Source organism: Ambystoma mexicanum, chromosome 6q, assembly GCF_040938575.1.
Source record: "Ambystoma mexicanum isolate Mex_15411 chromosome 6q, UKY_AmexF1_1, whole genome shotgun sequence".
In the NCBI taxonomy this organism is placed as follows: Eukaryota; Metazoa; Chordata; class Amphibia; order Caudata; family Ambystomatidae; genus Ambystoma; species Ambystoma mexicanum.
The window spans coordinates 732613711-732635407 of NC_090937.1; the positions used below are offsets into that span (position 1 = coordinate 732613711).

Sequence of the window (21697 nt, forward strand, 5' to 3'; positions counted from 1 at the left end):
ATTAATATAACAAAGAGTGTAAACAAGTTAATATAAATGCATCACAGAGTATTAATATATCAATGAGTGTAAGAAAGTTAATACAAACGTTTCACGCACTTGAACATTTACCTTCCACTGCTCGCTTGAAAAAAACTTTGCAGCTGCCACAAGTAACTACACCATAATGGCAACCGGATGCCTCATCGCCACACACCAGGCATACTTTGGAAGGCCTCGATGATCCTGTTGATACACTCCTCAATGAAGAGCTGAAAACAAAATGAAAACATCCATTTAATACAAACGATCTGAAATAAAATGTTCACAATATGTACCATACACGCATATTTATGCTATTATTGTGAATGTGCATATAATAGCTGTACCCGGCGGACTACATGCTGATCTACCTTTCTCCCTGCATGTCTGTCTCGTGTGTTTTCCGTCTCATTGTGTTACTGTACCTCAGTCTGTGGGTGACAGTCATGTTGTCAGACACACTCTCATTGTCTCTGGCGATGCGCTAGCAATAAGTCAGTGACTGGCATGCAAAAATAAACATTGCCTTAGTGCTCACAGACGAAACAGGTTTCTGGTTTTAATCTCCGTGCAAGCCTTTCCAAGAAGGAAGGACATTTTGAGAAAAAATGGTATGAATTATTGACAAAACATGCCATTAAAAAAAGATATTTAATTGTACTACTGCTAACATTGTAAACTGGCTATTTTTAAAATTGTACAAGAGCATTTCTAATAATTACTACTAGTATATATTCTAGCCATGATATGAACATTACACTTGTTTTACTGAGCAAATTAAATTATCCAAACCTTGAATAACCACATTTTATTTTCTATTGTGCCCTTTTGAAATACCCCTGTGAGAAAGAGGGGTGGATAAACAGCACCAATGAGGATTCCATAACTGCTTTATATTAAATCAAGGAGCAATTGGGAACATAAATATAACAGATATTTATTGTTGTTAAATATGTCTCGGATAAAATGGTTGTTTGCATGTTTGAATCACTGGTACTCGATTCATTTTTCATAACACAACACCCACTCCAACATTATAGTGCTTGTAACTATGAATGATATATATCATTTGAACAGTCTCTGTATTTGGTTGCAAAGATAAAATGACTGTGAAATATGCCACTCTACTGATGTCTGATGGCGGCCGTCCTCTTTCTCATGGAGACCTATTCTCTAACACCAGGAGCCTTGCTCCATTTTAGAAGAGGAGGGGCTGAAAGGGAAAGTTGATTCTCAGGGTAAAGATAGGTGTGCATAAGCAGAGTCCCAAATGTACCAAGATCTTTAGAGAATTATTTATTTATATTTATATAGCGCGCAAGAAGCCCAGGGGCATTGAGGCACTGTTACTTGCAATAACTTAGTTACATGGTACAGGCATGAAAGCGATTGATAACACATTATGAATACTACAAGATATCATACTGTTGTTACAGATATTGCATTGGGACGTATATTACAAGATATATGATAAGTATTCGTGCTGGTGTGTCGGGTCTTATGTGAAGAGGGTAGATGTGGTCCAAGCGACATCACACACATTGATTTTTTACAGACGGGCTGGGATATTTTCTAAGTTCTGGTTGAATATGGTGGGATTAACACTAAACGGTATCATCCACAATGCTGTCTGTGCCCGGGGACCAAACTATCCTCAACTTTATCTCACTAAATACTCTACCTCTAGACCAGTTTGTTCCTCTGGCACCAACTCTTAATGTGTAAAGCGTTTTGCTACACAGAAGGCAGGGGGTCGCTCACTTTCCTCTGCGGGCTCCCACCTATGGAATAGCCTCCCCCTGCGCCTTGAGCAGGGTCTTTTCAAATTCCGGAAGCTCCTTAAGACTTCCTCCTCCTTCCCTCCTTCTCTCCTCTGCTAATCCCACAGTTGCTGAATCAGTGTCCTTGGCCCTTATGAATCTTTGGGGCCTTGACCTCCCACACCAATTCTTCCCAGCTCCAGTCTATCCACAGCACTTTGCATCTGCACAACCTCTGGAGAGAGGCTCGCACTTACGCCTCCCGCGGCCCATGCTGTGTAGCAATCAACATTCAGAGCACTTTGTCTATGGCTGACCCACAAGCGCGCACTCCACAGCACTTACCCTCTCTTCCCTCTTCTGAATGGCAGAAAGGCAATCAGAGATGAGAGAAGGAAAGGAGGTGGCAGAGGAAGCCTGAAAATTAGTTGAGTGTCGTCAGCATAGCAAGGGAAATTGGAGCAGAAAATGGCAATGCAGTGGGCGAGAGTTTCCAGGTATTGATTGAAAAGCCAGGGCGAGAGGTCAGACCCCTGGGGAACACCGCAGGTAGAAAGGGAGATAGATGAAAGGAAGGACCCAAGTTGGACATGGGAGGGTCGATCAGAGAGGAAAGAGGTCAGCCAGGCCAGTGCCTGATCAGTGATACCCAGGTTGTCACTGAGACGGTTGAGCAGGATGGTATGGTTGACCATGTTGAAGGCCGAAGAGAGATCAAGTAGGATGAGGATAGAGGGAATGTTTGAGTCAAGGTTGGAGAGCAGATCTTCACAGATGTTCAGGAGAGCAGTTTCCATGCTTTTGGCAGCTCCAAAACCAGACTGATGGTCATGGAGACAGCCAACAGAATCAGAGTGAAGGTTAAACTGCGAGATGGCCAGCTTTTCCAGGAGTTTGCCCAGAAAAGGAGCAATGGAAATTGGGCGATAGTTAGCCGGGCAAGAAGGATCTGCTGTGGGTTTCTTAAGAAGGGGAAGCATTAGAAAGTGATTAAGAGGGGAGGGGAAGGCTCCTGCGGCAAAAGAGAGGTTGCAGAAATCGGCCAGGGCTGGAGTGAGGGTGTCAATGTGGTCTTTGATGGTTTTAGAAGAAAAGGGATGAACCTGTTTTGACAAGGCATTCATAGATCGGACTTGTCTAGTGACCTCGTCAGGGGAGAAAAGAGGAAAGACGAGAAAGAGGGTTAGGGGGTGGCTAAAGGAGGGTCAAAGTTCACAGAAGGAGAGGGGCGAGGGTGGCCAGGATGTCCTGGGTTTTTTAGATGAAGTGAGAGGCAAGGGCTGTGCAAAAGGTCTGGGAGGCGACAGGAGGGGTAGAGACTGCAACAAGGTTTGCACTACTTGCAGATTTTAAAGATTTTGGCCGAGTTGTTAGATGCTGCAGATATAAGGGCTTGGATGTAGGCTCTCTTCTTGGTGTGAACAGAGAGTCGATATTGCCTTTGGAGCAGGCGACAAGCCAGTTTGTTAGAGGGTGAACAAGAAGCCCTCCATTTCCTCTCAGTTGTCCTACACTTACGCCTAACTGCAGCAAGGTGAGAGTAATAGCAAGAATTTGACTTGGATTTGGGCTTCAAACGGATCCTTATGACAGGGGCAAGTGTCATGATCCCAGCCAATGAGCACAGTGTATATTCAGGCATCCCAGATAAACCAGGGACATTATCTCAGTCTGTGGGTCTAACGTGGGTGTTAACCTAGCATACATGGCATTTGCACCACTCTCAGCATCAGTTTCCATAGACTTTCATAGTGTTAACATTGGTCTTATACGCCAAACATGGCTGCCGCAAGATCCGGTTCATTTCTGCAAGCGCGCTCCATTGATATTGCAGAGGGAGCTACTTTAGCCCCGCCTCTGCCAAAGCGATAGATTTGCGTTTTCTCCGCTGACAGCAAGTAACGCTACCGACGCTTTCTCCTCACAGAACCTGTCAAAGGAGAGAAATTTAAAACATTAGCTTTACAGAAAAAAGACAACAGAAACTCAGTTTATTGAAAGAACTCACTGAACTGTAGTTTTCTTCAAAGCAGATTCTTCAGTCAGCAGTGTTCGTTTATTACTGCAGCAGCTCCTGTCAGATGTTCCTCTCACAGCCGCAGCAACTTCCGAATGCAACTTTCTACAAACCTGCAGCATCTTCAGTCAAAAGTAGCTTCCGTCGCCTCTGCACCTTCCGAAAGGATTTTCCTCAGCTTTTTTGCAATTCTGCATATAAACAGAGAAAGTTAAAGACTTACGTACCTGAAGTATTGCAAGTTTCTCTCAGCACAGTTTGTTTGTGCTTTTCCTGAAGACTGCAGTTATTCTACATTGTTGAACTTACGTTTTTTATTATTTTCCTCAGCCAAGTCAGTTCGTAGTTTTCGCAGCCATAAACCTTTCCGAATTCTGGGAATCTGCAAGGGAAAGGTTAATTGTTAGAAAGAGAGATCTCTCCAACGTAGGGATAATTACAAGATTAAAGAATATAGCATTTTTGCCAAGATACTTACCCAAAGACATTTTCTGGAAAATAATTGCCATTTTCAAGGTAAACAACTATTGGGCCCCTCAGCATTTCAACGCGCCTCTGTAGAAAAAACAGGATGGAGAGCGCCACACATAATAAACACAGGCGAGAGGGGAGAATTACCACAATATATATATTTTAAGGCAGCACCTTCTCAGTAATAGATGTTATAGCCATTCTATTGTTGTTATTGTAATTTTTACAGAAAAAGAATCCAAAAAGTGTCCAACTGAAGGTTCATAGGCTGAGAAGGCATTACGCTCCCGAGGAGTCCAGGTAAGCATTAAAGCAACAGCACCAAGAGTATCAGAAATAGAAGAGTAGAGCATAAAAAGGGCTGGGTCAGGATGTGAGTCAGCCGGAGGTGGAGGGGTTGGGAGAGAAGGTGGCAGCGAAAGCCTCAACTGACACACGCTTCATGGGCCGGATGTCCGAGAAGATAGGTGGCAGTGTTGGGGTAGGTTTGGCCTCGGGGGAAGAGAGGGAGAGATAAGAGAAGAGGAAGTGATCGCTCCAGGAGACAGGAGAGTCAGAGGGATGGAGAGGGGGAGGTCTAAGGAGATCAAGACATCAAGTGTGTGCCCTGCAGAGTGAGTCGGGCCAGAGGGGAGGATGGAAAGGGAGAGGGAGTCACAGAGGTCACGGAAGAGTACAGAGGAGGAACTAGGAGTGTCTAGATGGATGTTGAGTGGTTGAGGCCAGGAGGGAGGAGGAGAGGTCCGCCCACTCAGAGAGAAAAGAGGTGATCTGACCAGGAAGCCGTTAGATAGTGGCCACAGTAAGAGAGTGGCTAGGCGAGAGAGAAATCCGGCAGACAAGGCTTTCAAAAGAGGAGTATGTCTGCGTGGGAATGATAGAGGCAGGAATCCACTCAGGAAAGATCAGGGCTAGACCCTCTCCAGCACGTGTGGATCTGGGTGCGGAAAGGATCTTGTAGCCATCCAGGAGGAGTGTCAAAGCTTGTGACAGAGCTGGCCGTGAACCATGTCCCGGTAAGATCGAGGACATCGAGGTCAAGTTATTCCAGGAGGTGGCAGATGTCAGGGGAGTGTTTGACAGCGGAGCGAGAGTTGAGAGTGGCAAGATGAAGAAGTGCCAGCCTTAAAGACCCTCGAAGGAGGGGTACAAATCAGAGGTGCGCCCTGCAGCGGTGAAGAAGGAGCCCGAAGAGGGGCAGAGGAGGAGGAAGGAGAGGGCAAGGTAGCCAAGGGGGGAGTGTAGGGGACAGCAGGAGATGAAAGGAAACTGATTAGGCGGGGGAAGCGCCTATCAAAGAGGAGGAGATTGGCCTGAGGGCCTTGGACCATGACAGTGCCATTAAGGTAGACATTAATGATGACTTTAGAGGAGTCGAAGGGAGCCAGGAGAGCTTCCCAGCAGGTGCCACCATTAATGGGCGAGGAGGAGATAGGACAGAGCACACAGATCATACGAAGAGTCCATAGATCTGGCAAAGGAACGACAAACAAGGATGTCGGTGAGTGTCTTTAGGAAGCGCTGGAATAAGTGTCAGCAATAGGGAGACCAGGGTTGGAGGCCAAGATATCTTTTTTGAACTTCTTCCTACCAGACTTTGTGAGATGGGAAGGATATTCAATGGAGAAGCAGTTAGAGTAGATAGGAGAAACAGAGAGTGCCATGTGAGTGGAAGCGATAAAAAGGAGGGAAAAGCAGGGGAGGAGCTGTGGGGGGGAAGGTAGGTAAGAGTGGAACAAAGAGAGCGCAGACAAGTCACTGGCCCGGTAAGTTCCAGAGAATCAACAATTATAAGCCCAGTGCAGAGCAAGTTAGCAAAAACAGCAAGATTCGATTTTTAAACCAAAAAGCAAAAACAGCAAGATCTGACTTTTAAACTAAAAAGCAAAAACAGCAAGATTTGGCCTTTAACCAAAAAGCAAAAATAGCAAGATTTGACTTTTAAAGCAAAAACAGCAAGATTTGACTTTTAAATCAAAAAGAAAGAACAGCCAGATGTGATTTTCCGATGTGGTTCAGATGCTAGCAAAGGGTTTGGAAAACACAAAGAAACAAGGAGAAACAAGTAGAAGCGACAGTAATAGTCAATAAGGGGGCAGGAGTGACTCCAGAAGGAGGGAGCTAACCCATGGTTAAGGAGTTGATAATGTCAAGGCAGTCTTGAGTTTCTTAGGAAAGCACCACCTTGAAGTTAAGGTGCTAGGTACTAGGGTGCAGATGGGACCCCATGTAGCGTTCTGGTAGCGGACAGGGGCCTTTGTTGTGGGCCTTTAGTGGTCTGGGCCGGCTCCTGCTTCCCATTTGCAGTGATTGGCCTATCTAGGCCCAGCAACCAAAGGGAGAGGGAGCTAGGGCCAGGCCAGGTAGAAAGGCAGCAGCAGTTATTCCAGATCAGCCATCTTTGAAATCCAGAAAACACGTGGGAGGCAATGTGCAGTCGAGAAGCAGAAAGCAAAATAAACGGGAAATGGTTTTTAATCCTTGAAAATGATTGCTCTTGTGCAATCTTCTTGCTGCTCACAGCCCAACACAATTTAGGATGATATTGCCGAGATAAGCGCAACAAGTGCTATAATAAGCACAAATTGCAAGGCTTACCTCTGCCAATTGTGGGGAGAATCCAAGGGGCTTAGTAAGTGGGGCGATGTTAACAGGAGCAGGAAAAACAGCCTCCGTAGTGAAGAAAGAAGAAAGCAGGAAGGATGAGTAGCGCTCGATGAGGGCCTCAGTGGTCTGGGCACGCCTCCCGGTTGCAGCGATTGGCCTATATAGGCCCGGCAACCAATGGGAGAGGAAGCCAGGGCCAGGCCAGGTAGAAAGACAGCAGCAGTTATTCCAGATCAGCCATCTTTGAAAAGCCAAAAACAAGTGGAAGGCAATTGTGCAGTGGAGGAGCAGATATAAAAAAGAAAAACAGGGAAAGGTGTTTTAAATCCTTGAAAATTATTGCTCTTGTGCAATCTTCGTGCTGCCCACAGCCCAACACAATTTAGGATGATATTGTCGAGATAAGCGCAACAAGTGCTATAATAAACACAAATTGCAAGGCTTACCTCTGCCAATTGTGGGGAGAATCCAAGGGGCTTTGTAGGTAGGGCGATGTTAACAGGAGCAGCAAAAACAGCCCCTGAAGTGAAGAAAGAAGAAAGCAGAAAAAAGGACTGCATGAGAGGGACATCTGGAGGCACCGGTTGAGCTATGGTAAGCGAGGAAGACACCTGCGCAGAGGGTTAGCATCCGCGTTGCTTATTGACTTGGACATCTGGGCCATGACAATTAAAAGACAAATTTCAAGAGATCATAGTACACCCTAGAGAGTGGATATTTCCCTGTTGTAATGTTTTGTGATTTCCAGTTCGAAATTGTATAACATAATTTGTTTTTTTCCCACAATACGCTAGCCTGTAGCTGTACTGTCATCGAAAACTTAGCAACATACACTTAAACTCTTAAGTAACAGAGAATGAAAGATTAATTCCCCATGCCCTGCTCTCTCGCAAACCCCTTGAAGGAGTCCTGCACCGAGCCTGACAAACCACAGTTTACCATGCTCTGTGGCCGGCCTGTAGTTTGACTCTTCATAGAACACAAGATCCCATGTGCCGTCAGCAGTTGTGAAAACCACAGTAGGCAATGAGACATGTGGCCCCAGTTTCTGTATTATCAAACTGTGTGCAATGTAAAGACAGCCAATATTTGTGAAATGGTGGGCTTTATTTTGAAACCACAATCCCTGCAGAAAAAAACAAAGAAAACACATGAAGGTTAGAAACAGATGAAAAATGAACCTCACTACAAGTTTGGCATAATTTTGCTTTATACTGGCAAACTCATTTACAGTTACCACCCCTCAATCAGTCCACCAGATTCTGAGGGGTGGAAAGGCAGTGTTCATCTTCTTTTTTGAAGTGCATAGGACTGAGTGGATTTTTTGTGATTTACTGCATGCAGAAATTAAACCACAGTAAATCTGTGGATTTTTTAGCATAACCTGGAGGATTTACCCTCCAGCACGTTGGTGGTAAATCCTCCACTTTGAGGCAATAGCCATAATTCTGCAGTGCGGTAAAAGTGGCAGTAATTATGTTTCTGCCAAAAAAGCTTCAGTAACTGAATTACTGTTACTTTATTGCAGCGCTGAATTTATAATGAGGGCCAATATACTTATAAAAAAATGACAGTACATAAGAGTACAAGCCATAGAAAAATTGTGAGAAGTTTAAAACAAATTTGAAAGTCTAAAGAATTGACTACATGAACTAGCACACAAAAGTTAGACTATTGCCATGAGCATTATAGATGGATTTGCTCATCTTAATCCTTCAAATACTGAGGTCCTATTTTTTCCTGCTACTACTAATTCCTACTACTCCTCTCCCTCCTTCTCCCTTCTTCCCACCTTCCTCTATACCTTTTTCCTCCTCTGCACATAATCTGGGTGTCATCTTTGGCCCTCTTTTTATTTCTCTTCACATATTTCCTCTACTGCCCGATCCTGTCACTATGCTCTTTTCAATATTCATCGAGCTCGACCTCATCTATCCCTTCATGCCACAAAGCTTCTTCTTTCCTGCATGGACTATTGCGCAGCTCTTCTCATTGGCCTTCCTGCCTCTCATCTTCTTCCTCTTCACTCTATATATAACTCTTCTGTTCATCTCCTCTTCTCGCATTCTTCTCGATCCTCAATTACACCTTCTTTACTTTCTATTGCATTTCTCTCTTTTGAATCCCATCTTCTTTATCATTTTCTCTCAATTATCTTTAAGCGCATCCACGGTCTCACCCCCTATCGCTATTCACTTACCTCACTTTATTTTCCTTCTAGGCGCCTTCGTTCCCAGAATGAATTCCTTCTTTTTGTTCCTAAACCCCTCTGTGAATCATCTCGTTCCCAGTCATTTGCACTTCTAGCGCCCAAATACTGGCTTTCCAACCCCACTCTTTCTATTCGCTCTTCTTCCTCGCGTCATATCCTTCAGTCTAATCTTAAAAGGTCCTCTCTTATCTGCTCTCTCCAATAACTGAACATTCTTTTTCTCCACAGCGCTGGTCTTTCGCACTTAGAAATGTTTTATCATCCTGATTCCACCGTTCCTATTTATCTTTCTCTTTTCTTCTGATTTTATCTGGAATACATTGCTCACCTTGACTGCACCCTTTTTTGTTTACTTATATCAGTGCTTTTGATGACAAGCGCTATAAAAATTCAATAAAATAAAACAAAATACAAAAATAAAGGCATTGAACAGACCTTTACACCACCAAGAAATTGAGAGGTTTTATAATAGCTGTGCTATTCACAGGTCATGCAGTCATGCTTGAATTCCATCCGGCTGAGTTCTTCATAATCAGGACAATTGCATATTTTATGGAAGAAGTTTATTTGTACACATCAGCCCTCAACAAAGCATAATACAGCATTCACAATACATTGAATACAATGTTGTCAAATAAAAAGTTCTGAATGATGTCATCATATGGAGTAAACATGTTGGATAACATTGCTTGAAAAGAGGACTGGTAGTTTAAAAGGTCACATCAGATAACCAAGATCTGTCAAACTATACAAGGAGACAAAGGAGTTGTTTGGCATCTCCACAAGTTTAATATCCTTCACAGAAAATATTCATAGAATGGAAGGAGAAACACCACATGTAAAATATAGTGACCCTGAGAAATCTCTTCTGGTGCTGTCATCAGCAGACGAGAATTATTTTTTGCAGTTGGTGAAGAAATGCCCCCTTGCTGTCACTGCGTAAAGTGCAGGGTGCTGGTGTAAGGAAGCAGAAAACTACAGCCTATGTTCTAGCCACTTTCGTGGGCGACCTCAACCTTACTTAAATGGCCCATCAACTACAGCTGGGTTCATCCTTTCCTGCCCCTCAATGGTCTGTAAATCTGCAATAAAACCCTATCCAAGAATAAATGGTGTATTTGAGATGGCCGTAAACTAATCGCATCGCATAACCAACACCGCGAACACAGATTCGCCAAATATAACCATAGGGCGTCCATCTTGTGTAACCTTTGCCATTTTGCTTCTTTCCTTTCTGTCAAACGCTTTTGCAAAAGAAAAAGTAAAAAATGCTCTAATGCTCTGAAAGCTCATGCATGGTACAAGGCCACAGCTTACATGTTGATAGATCAACCAACCCAGACAGGAATGCCAGGCAGTGCAGAAATACATTGTTTTCCTCCCTCACTAAGTCCTTGAGAGCGGGCAAGCAGAAACGGCATTTAATCAACAGACCAGGTGCCGGCCTGTCTCGCTGCAGCTGTAGAAATAGGCAGTTAAAGTCATGAATTATACTTTCCTAGCGGTCCTCCTGCACGAATTTACCTTAGAACAAGCTGACCCCTAGTTCAAGAATAGAAACTAGTAGATGAGGTGCTTTGGAATGTGTCTCCCTCTATAACGCGATATCCCTGGTGAACAAGTGCTCTGTGTTCCTAATAACAAAGAACTATGTCTGCAACTGTTGCTAAAGTATAAGAAACTTGTCATAATGGGTCATATTTGTCGCAATTGTAAATCACCGAACCCTAGCCTCAGAAAGATACATTATGGGTGGTTCTGATGTTCCGCAAAGGCTGTTTTGTATATATGTGACTGTTTGTACGATGTTCGCTCTCTTGCGTCTCACAAGGTCTGGATGACACACGTTGCAAGACGTTAGACCTAGTCGGCCGACTGAGAAAAATATTTTTTTTCTGCAATAAACCATAGTACTTGGAAAATCGAACCTCGTGTCTGTCGTATCACTAAGTATATGGTGATTTTGCCTCGTCTCCATATGCAGAAGGTCTTCAGGGCCTAGCAAAAAATGGCGCCTGAATAGGGACCCTCCCCATTTTGCTCCATCGTATACGTTAAATTCGAAGAAGGGGAAAACAAATTGAGGACGAAGCCGTCGAGGCGGGATCAAAAGGTGTTCGGGGCACCCCTGTGAAAGTGATGAGACTCCTTTGCAGATCTGTACACAGCCGATCCCTGATCGACGAGCGGCGTCCAGAGAGCATTGAAGCGAGGGTCCCAAAACGAGGCAGATTGAGCCAGATACGCAGTCACGACGATTCTTGGTTACATCTGTATACGGACGATTTGCATCTTGAGTGAAGAAGTGATTGATCAGGTGAGTCGTGCCCCGATTCTTAATTGCCCTGATATTGATTGAGAGTTGCTCTTGCAAGATCAAATGCCCAGGGTAAGATACAAGAAAGATCAATCATGCCTGGGAAATTGTCTTCCTGTGTAGCAGAATGTTTCCGCTGCGGTAGACAATCTTTGGAAACTGGCCAGGTTGCACCACCCGTAGGGTCGCCAGCATTTAAAATGTATGTGAAGTATGGAATAGGGGCAATAATGTTTAATGCAATTTGGCATTAGCAGACAAGACATGTAGAAGACTTGCAGTGGCCCAACGATGGGACTTTTGAATTGGCACGTATAGACCACTTAGAATCAGTATTGCTACGCATGAAGGCTCGCCCAGCGGCATTTGATGTCGTGAGAGACTGGAGAAAGCAAGCTAATCTCCATTTAAGAAGTAGGCAGAAACATGCACAAAGACATAAATCAAACACAGAAAAAGCGCTAGAACTAGATGAGCTCAAAGTGACGGAGGATATCAGGAGACAGGACAGGAGATTTCAATTAGGCATACAAAAAATATATCCACAACAAGATTTGCACACTTCAGATGAACTGATAAATAATATTTTAAATGAACGAAGGAATGAACGTCCTCAAGGTAGCATCGAACCTATTGCACCTTTACCCATTGCCCCTCCACCTCCATAGACACCACCCATTTCTATTGTTCCATCTGCACCAGCTCCCCCTGTACACGTGACACAATTTCCACCATTACCAACAGAGCATGAGTTAGCGTCAGCTGCAGGAGGCAGTTCTGCGGATGCGGGGCCTGCGCTGAAAGGGAGCACAAGAGTAACACGTAGTACGGTTAGTAGAGAGAGGAAAGAGCAGCTGAGAGAGTGGGCAGAGACTTATATGGAAGGCAACGATGAGGGATCCGTGCAGAGTTCCATGTTTGACTTTAAGAAGCTTGGCGAACAACAGGTACTGTTAGAATGCATGGGGGAGTATCTTGTAAAGGAATGGAAGAAATTGACTGGTACAATGCCACCGCAAGAGTTGCGAGATCTAACAGTTTTTTCCCAAATACTGAATGATGCATCGGAAGTACGAGAACATGTGGGCCGACTATGTGTTTAAAAGTGAGCTGGATCTATTAACTGAAGAAATGAAGAAAGGTAAAAACCGTACCATATGTCCAGCAGCGATTTTTGCCGCCATTAAAACCTGTTAGTCAAGAGATGAAAATGTGTACGCGTGAGGTGCTTAGATGGATTACGGATGCTACCATTACCCCATTAGAAGTGCAGGATACGTTTAGCGAGTATACACTAGAGATGCAAAGAAAGGTACTACAGGTAATGGTTGAGTATTTGCAAGATGAGTGTTTGTGGAAGAATTCATGTTGCCCCCCCTGATTGAATGATAATATACAAAAGAGCATTTTTGCCGGAAACTGGAAAGGCCGCCCTTTTCCGTGATTTAGCCCTATTGCTTGGTAAGCGAACGACTGAGGAAGCAGCTAGTTTACAAATGCCCAAGAGAAAAGTGCCCCCTACGTTCTTCCCGAAAGTAGAGATAGCTGCCGCTAATGGAAATCCACCGCAGGTAATAGAAGCCCATTATACTGCACAATTCGTGCATGTCCCTTTTTCGAGACAGGAGGTAAATAACAAAGCAATCGATCCCTGATCTTAGGAAATATCCTGCAGGATTTTATAAGAAAATTGAATCTGTTTTGAATTCATCTGTTTTTACAATAAGTGATATTGACTTATTATTTCCCGTGATCCTTCCCGTTGACATATGGAAACAGATTAGGAATACAGATGACAGTGATATTTTGGGTGATACATGGCAAAATCTGATTATAAGCGATGCAGACAGAAAAGCTGGTGAAAAACCGCCACCGGTCATGTTAGCCTTACCAGCTCAGATAGTACAGAAATTGAAAATCTTAGTACCTGAGAGAAGGATTGTATGGGACAAGTTAACGGTTTGCGTGCAGGGTAAAGATGAGACTGCGACAGATTATTTTAATCGATTCGATTAAGTGTTTACGGATTTCAGTGGTCAAGATTTGAGTATTGAACCTGGGATGAGGTTGTTTGTCGATAAGTATGTGCGAGGGGTGTTAGCGAAAATTCAAAATTTAATGACATCCGAAAGTGCATGGCAGGCAAAATCACAAAGTAAAGTGTTACACGTGGCCCAATATTATGAGAATAGAGTGAATGCAGAGAAGGAGAAAGAAATAAGGGACAAAGGGAATTTGAAAACAAGGGTATTGATGCAGCAAGTAGCAAACAATAACAGAGGTGGGGGAACGCACAAACAAGATCTAACTTCTGCAACATGCACGGGGGTCCAATTGGACTTAATCAATGTGCCTATTGTAAACAAGGTGGGGGAACGCACAAACAAGATCTAACTTCTGCAACATGCACGGGGGTCCAATTGGACTTAATCAATGTGCCTATTGTAAACAAGAAGGCCATTGGCGAGCACAGTGCCCGCAGATACAGAATCGGAATGGGAATTGCCCGCGAAGACAGAATAGGGGTCGACCGGAACACAAGGACAGAATAGAAACAAGAGGGCGCCCCAAAACAAGTATAATCACAATCAGAATCAGAACCAGACCCAGCAGCTGCAGAATAATACAAGAGATGGGAACGTTTTCGATAAGCAGGCAAATGCATACTATTCGAGCGAATATACAGCTGATGATGTATTATTTTACTAGGACAGCCCAAGACATAGGTGGGAACCAGTATCCATTCCCATAGACCAGAAAGGGCAATACGTAGAAATGAAGGTCGGTAATAGGGAGCATAGTTTTCTAGTGGACATAGGTGCACAGAAATGTACAATTGACCATCACCTGGTTCCAGATATACCACTGTCAGGGTAAAATAATGTTTCAGTAGGGTTCGCAGGTACACCGGTAGTTAGTCCAGTGTCACAATCAGTGCCCATAACACTAGGTCCATTCATTGAATCCAGTCCATTCCTTTTGACACAGAAATGCAGCGAAAATCTGTTGGGTTTAAATTTGCAGAAAAGATTGAGCGTGGTTATTAACTGTTCTCCTGATGGAGTGTATTTAACAATATCACCAGAGAAAGCTCCAATATCACAATTTTTGTCCAAACCATTACCGACTGAATTAAGTAATGTACGAACTTGCATATGGGCGCTGAATGTTAATGATGTTGGCTGTTTAATAATTGAGCAAGTAAAAATTGTTTTAAAGGAAGGTATAACGTTGCCATGCATTCCACAGTATAAAATTTCAGTGGAAGGAGAGAAAGCATTGAAAAGCATTGTGTCTGATTTGATTAAAAGAAATGTAATTGAAGAAATTACAGGTAGCACTTCCAATAGTCCAATTCTTCCAGTGTATAAGAAAGGAGGGAATGAAATACAGTAGTGTTTCATAATTGATTTGTGCGGATTGAAAAAAGTAGTTGATCCCCAATTTCCATTGGTCCCAGATGTGACTACCATTTTGACTATGATTCCAGCATCTGCATCATATTTTAGTGTTGTAGATTTGAAGAATGCATTTTTCAGCATTCCGGTACATCCGGATAGCAGATATTTATTTGCTTTTACTCTAGGAGGACCTTCATTCACATTCACAAGGATTCCACAAGGTTATACTGAAAGCCCGAGTATTTATAGATTTATAGTAAAGCATTGAAGGAACAGCTAGACATGCTTGAGTTACCAACAGGTTGTGTATTATTGCAATACATTGATGACCTATTGATTGCAGCAGACACAGAAGACATTTGTAAAAGAAGCACAGCTGCATTACTGACACATTTGGAAGCACATGGACATAAAGCGTCATTAAAAAAATTCCAGTATTGTCGAAAAGGAGGTGGCATATTTGGGCTACCTACTTTCGAAGGAGGGAAGGAGACTGACACCAGAAAGGATAGAAAGCATCTCTGGTATGCCTTTTCCAAAAAAACAGAAAGAAGTCAGAGCTATAATAGGCATGGCTTCATATTGCAGGCAGTGGATTGCGAATTTTGCGTTGATTGTGAAGCCAATGGTGGCATTGACAAAGAAGGATGTTGCTTTGCCCTTGCCATGGAGCATGGAATGTCAGGAAGCATTTGACCTGCTCAAAGCTGCATTGTGCTCGACTCCAGTTTTGGGCACGCCAAATTATGAAAATAATTTCAAGCTATGTGTGCATGAGAAGAATGGTTGTGCTTTGGCTGTTCTGACCCAGGAACAAGGAGGGAACATCTTCCTGAACACCTTCTCAGGCGTTGTACACTAAGAACCCGCACCAAACCCTCATTCTTGCTCCATAGCTCCCCACCATCTACCCACAGTAGGAACCAAAAGCTCAGCTATCGCACCCACACAACATCTTTACGGCCACACTTCACAAGTGCTCCCACCACTTCGCTCTCACCGAACACCAGCGCTCATGACCCACCACCTACCAACCGCCTCCTAAAATGCACACTCATTAATGCAGGCTCCATCCATGCCCATGCCATAGAGATCAATGACCTCATCGCCACCCACAACCTAGACATGTTAGCCGTATCCGAAACTTGGCTCCATGAGGCATCCAACCCATCTATTCACCTTGCCCTCCCCCAGGATTACACCATCCTCAGGCAGGACCGTAAAACCTCTAAAGGTGGGGGCGTCGCCCTCATCTATAGAAACTCGCTTGCCATTAGGCAGTGTAATCATCCTTGGGACAACAACGCCAACCTTCTCCACGCAAAACTAGCGCTCTCCCCTAATTGCACCATCAACCTCTTAGTCACATACAGACCACCAGGCTCTCCTCCGGACGTCCAAAAGCATCTCCTCCAAATCATTAGCAAAAACCTGAAAAGCTCCACCAAAACCATTCTACTTGGCGACCTTAACCTTGGTTTAGATGACCCTAAGGACAAATCTGCCGCACACCTGGCCAACGATCTTTCCAACATGGGTTTCATCCCCAAAATCACCAAACCTACTCACTGCAAAGGCTGGTCCATCGACTGGGTAGCAGACCATAACAGTTCATTATCCATCACCTCCATCTCAGCCCTCCCTTGGACGGATCACCATCTCATCCAATTCTCCATCCCCACCACACCCACCCGTAAAACCCTTACTTATGCACCCCTCGCCAAAGTCAGAAGCTCCAAAAAGCTCACAGCGACCAATCTCGCTCCTCTTCTTGATATCCCTGAACTCAAGCATCCCTTTATCCAAGATCCCACCTCTCTCGCCAACATTTACAACAACGCCTTCACCCAAGCCATTGACTATTGCCCCGCTGGAAGACAAAAAAGGGAATAAATCCATGCACTCCAACTCTTGGTTCTCAGAAGAACTATCTGTCTTGCGCACCTTGAAGCGCAAAGCCCTATCCAACTGGCAGTCCTCACCCAACCAGTCCTCTCTCAACGAGTTCAAAGAAATCTCACGGACCTACAAAAATGCCATCTTCAAAGCTAAATCTGAATCCTGCAGTCAAAGAATAACCAAATCCAGCTCCAAAACCAGAGAAATATTCTCTATTTTCAAAGAACTCACGACTCCCGAGTCCAGCCCTGACAAAATCATCAAGGATGAAGCTTGGTGGATAGGCACCCAGACAGCCCTACTAAACAAAGTCAAAACGCTTTAAGACAAAATTGCAGCTCAATGTAGAGCACTCAATACCTCCGCCACGCCTCCCTCTCTCCCCCCTCACAACCCTCACCCGCAAATACCCCTCTTTGCCTTCAGAGAAATCACAGAATTAGAAACCGCTGCCCTGCTCAAAAACATCAAACCCTCCACATGCAAGGGAGACATATGCCCTCCCACTATCATCAAAGAGTGCTCACAAGCCCTCACCCCCATTATCACAGCTTTCATCAATGCCTCTTTCTCCTCAGGAACCGTACCTCATTGCCTAAAAGAAGCATGGGTTCGCCCACTCTTAAAAAAAACCTCCTTAGATCCCACCTCCCCCAACAACTATCGCCCCATCACTACCATCCCCTTCCTCCTCAAAATCCTTGATAAAGCAGCCCACAACCAAATTCAGCAATACATAGAGACCCATTGCTATCCTAGGCAGAAGACAATCGGGCTTTCGCAAAGGCCATGGGACAGAAACTGCCCTACTAGATCTAAAAAATCAAATCACCAAAATAATGGACACAGGCAAACCTGCTCTCCTCCTGCTTCTCGACCTCTCCGCAACATTTGACTTAGTGGACCATGGCATCCTCACATCTCACCTTTTCAATGCAGCCCACTTCTCCCACAAAGCAACTTCTTGGATCACCTCCTTTCTAGAAGGTCGAGCCATGAAGGTGTATTCTGACCAGGCCAATGTTCCTCCGACCTCCATAAACTGTGGAGTCCCACAAGGGTCTTGCACTGCACCGACTCTTTACAATCTCTTCACTAAACCCCTCTTCGACCTACTGGACTCCCTCGGCATAGCCTACACAAACTATGCTGATGAGACACAAGTCCTCCTCCCCCTCTCTGGAGACTATGCCCGAGACACAGAAGCCCTCCTTAACATTTACTCCACGATCCAAGCATGGATGGTGATCAATGGCCTCGGCCTTAACGGAGACAAAACAGAGATCATCATACTGGCCCCCAGCGAAATACTATCCAAGCTCAGCCAAGACTACTCACACATAACCATCGACAACACCAACATACCTGTCTCCACGGCTGTGAAGACCCTGGGAGTATACTTAGACGCCACTCTCTCCATGACAAGACAAGTCAACGCCATCTCCTCTGCCTCCGCACTAACCACCAAACTCATCTTCGCCATAAAACCCTATCTTACCACTCCCAACTGCCTCTCCATCGCTAGAGCCACCATAGGAGCCAGGCTAGACTATTGCAACGCCCTCTTAGCCGGCACTTCAACTAAAAATCTAAACAAGCTCCAAACAGTGCAAAACAATGCGCTCCGCGCTGCCCTGCACATCCCCAAATTCGACCATGTGTCGCAGGCCAGAAGAAATGCTCACTGGCTCCCAGTTAAATAAAGAATTAACTTCAAAGTACTCTCCCTTACACACAAATGCATCAATCACACCGCTCCCTCCTACCTAGCAGAAACAATCATCAGGAAATCTTCCCTTCGTCCTATAAGAACCCCCCATGACAACCAACTCCGAGTTCCCACCATAAGAAGAGCTAAAGCTGGAGGCATTGGCTTCCCACACATTGCACCTAAGCTCTGGAACAACCTCCCGAACTCTCTCAGAGAGGAACCCTGGCTGCTTTCCTTTCGGAAATCCCTCAAAACCATGCTCTTCACATAATCACCTCCCACCTTCCCTACCGAAATGAACGACACATATCTTAAATGCCCTGATGTCTGCACTGCGTATGTATGTTACAAAAAAATATGATTCTGTGAATTCTAAATGCCTTGTATACTGTAAATCTAAATGCCTTGTAAACGTATATATCTAAAACATGATACGGTAAATCAAAATGCCTGTAAACTAATAACCTTCCTATTTTAACCAGCCAAATGCTTATATGTAACATCGCCACGATGCCCACGGGCTGAGCGTGCGCTTTAAAAATAAGAATAAATAAATGAATAAATAAGGGAGAAATAGACCATGCAGTTATTTTTCTTCCGCGCTGGATCCTGTTGCATGTGCTTTGCCGCGCTGCTTGCGAGCTGTCACTGCGGCGTCAGAAAAACAAACCGAGGGGATGGTTTTGGGTCACGCCTTAACCATAATGGTGCCTCACGCAGTAGATGTTCTTTTAAATAGAACACAGATGGAACACCTCACATCAGCTAGATTGCCGAGGTATGAAATTGTCCTGTTTGCACCACATATTCAAATTATGAGGTATTGCGCTTTGAATCCGGCTGAGTTAATGCCCCTTTCCAATGAAAAGGCGGGTGAAAATGAACTCCCACATGATTGTATAATGGTTACTGAACAAGAAACGAAAGGAAGACTTGATTTAACTGATACCCCACAGAAAGAGCCAGATGGAGAACTGTTTTGTGACGGTTCTTGTTTCAAATTACCTGATGGTACATCAGCTGCTGCATATGCCATCACGACACTAAAGAGTATTGTTGAGAGCAAGAGAATTCCATACAATTCAGCACAGGCTGCAGAGATAATAGTGTTAACCAGAGCATGTGAGATTTCTGAAAACCTGAATGTAAATACATACACTGACAATCAGTATGCATTTGGGGTGGTACACAATTTTGGTCGACTATGGGCTGAGAGGGGTTTTTTGACCTCACATGGAACCAAGATCCAACATGGCACTCTGATAGTAAGGTTGTTGTCTGTTCTTGCACTTCCCAAATGATTAGCAATAATGAAATGCGAAGCACATAAAAAGGTAACATGTGATGTTGGAGAAGGAAACGCATTTGCAGACAAAATTGCCAAACAGCCACTGATTTACATACAAAAATGTGTATTGAAAGATCAATAGAGGTGCCTTGCATGGCAGAAAATGGAATTGCCACAGTTAAAAAGATGCAAACAGAAGCAACTGCTGCTGAAATAAAAGCCTGGTCGAAGGGTACAGCAGAATTGGATGTAGAGGGTTGCTGGGTGGACAAAATGGAAAATGGATGCTGCCCAATGCCTATGTAACAGCGATGGTCACTATGGCCCATAGCCCTAAACACATATGTGCCAAGAAAATGATCGGGCATTTAGACGCAGTATGGCAGAACCCGCACATTAGAAAAAATGCGGAGAGACTAGTCCAAAACTGCAAGACTTGTTTGCAACATAACATTGGAAAAGGAACAACGACCCCAGTAGGAGGTTTTGGCCCCCCCTCTATGCCCTTTGAAGTAATCCATTTTGATTTTATAGAAATGGAAAGGTGTCAAAATCTCAAGTACGTCCTTGTGGTGGTTTGTGATTCAGTAAATGGGTGGAGGCATATCCGCTCAAAGACTGCACAGAGATGAGCACAGCAAAAGTGATGCGAAAATAGTATTTTCCCAATTTGGCCTGCCCCGTGTAATATGGTCAGATGACGGCCCACATTTTGTTGCGGCCGTGCTACTACAAATTTGTGCAGGACTCCAGATTGCTAAATGATTCCATTCGGCCAGACACCCAATGAGTGCCGGCCTTGTTGAGCACCAGAACGGTATTTTGAAAAACAAAATTGGCAATATGTGTTCAGGGAGTCAGTTGAAGTGGCCTGATGCGCTGCCATTAGCTTTAATGTGTATGAGGATTTGTTTGTTTGTTTATTTGTTTAGTTATTTGTTTTGCGCACCGGACCGTGAGGTATCAGGGCGCATGAGAACAAGTGGGTTTACAGCTTAGTTACAGAAATTACACATTAAGAACATGGCACCACAAGGTGAGACAGTAACAGGACATACGATGCATAGCCAAACAATCATCCTAGAACTAACCTTGCATAGTGCCAGGTCAGTCTCCATCAGGTACAGAACATGTGGTGGGTACATAGGAGAGTGCAGTTTACATATCATTCTTAATGAGCCACTTTATTGTATTCTGTCTGAATTTGTAGAACGTTTCGTCAGATTTAAGTGCATGGGGTAAGGAGTTCCATAACTGAGCTGCCTTAACTGGGAAGCTGGATCCTCCAATGGTGGTTAGTTTGAATTTGGGCACTAAAAGGCTGTTGGGGCTAACTGTTCTAGTAGGTCTAGTAGGGTGTATTCTGTTGAATCGTTCTGTTAGGTATCGGGGGGGCTTTATTGTTTAAGCATTTGTGGATGAGGGAGGCAACTTTGAGGTTGATTTTTTCTTGTGTAGATAGCCATTTGTGTTTCTGTCTTAATTCAGAGATATGAGCTCTTTTGGGGATGCTTAGTGCCGCTCTAAGAGCATTGTTTTGGAGCCCTTGTATTCTGTTGATTGCTTGTTTAGTAGAACCTATGTAAAGGGAGTTGCAATAATCTAATTTTGATAAGATAAGGGCTCTGGCTAGGATGAGACAGCTGTCGTCTGATAAGAATGGTTTCCCGGCTCAAATTAATTTACATGTATAGGCCGAGGATGAGGCTAGTGAGTTCACCTGTTTGGTGAGGGAAAGGGTTGAGTCAAGGTAAAAACCTAGGGTTTTTACTTCTTTGGCGACCTTAATAGTGTTCCCATCAATTATGATTGCTGAATAATTTTGGTTAGGTTTAGAGATGCGCGCTGTGGTGCCCATGATGATGAGCTCTGTTTTGTCATTGTTTAAACATAGGCCGTGGTTGGCCATCCATGCCTGCACGATACTATAGATTCTATTCACCAGAGCCAGATCTTCTTCGTAATCCCTGGTAAATGGTAGGATAATCTGAGT

The 21697-nt window shown here is 44.2% G+C and overlaps 1 protein-coding gene across 2 annotated transcripts in view; it reads right to left on the reverse strand.

Annotated features, from left to right (window-relative positions):
- The window catches only part of NR3C2 (nuclear receptor subfamily 3 group C member 2), a 2234141-nt gene that overhangs the window by 844276 nt on the left and 1368168 nt on the right, over window positions 1-21697 (reverse strand). Inside the window, exon 3 of one of the 2 annotated variants that reach the window (XM_069631253.1) lies at window positions 112-251. In XM_069631253.1, coding sequence (XP_069487354.1) covers window positions 112-251 — 140 coding nt within the window. Of the gene's footprint in view, window positions 1-99; window positions 252-21697 lie in introns of both variants that reach the window. The other variant, XM_069631252.1, reaches the window with a different exon arrangement.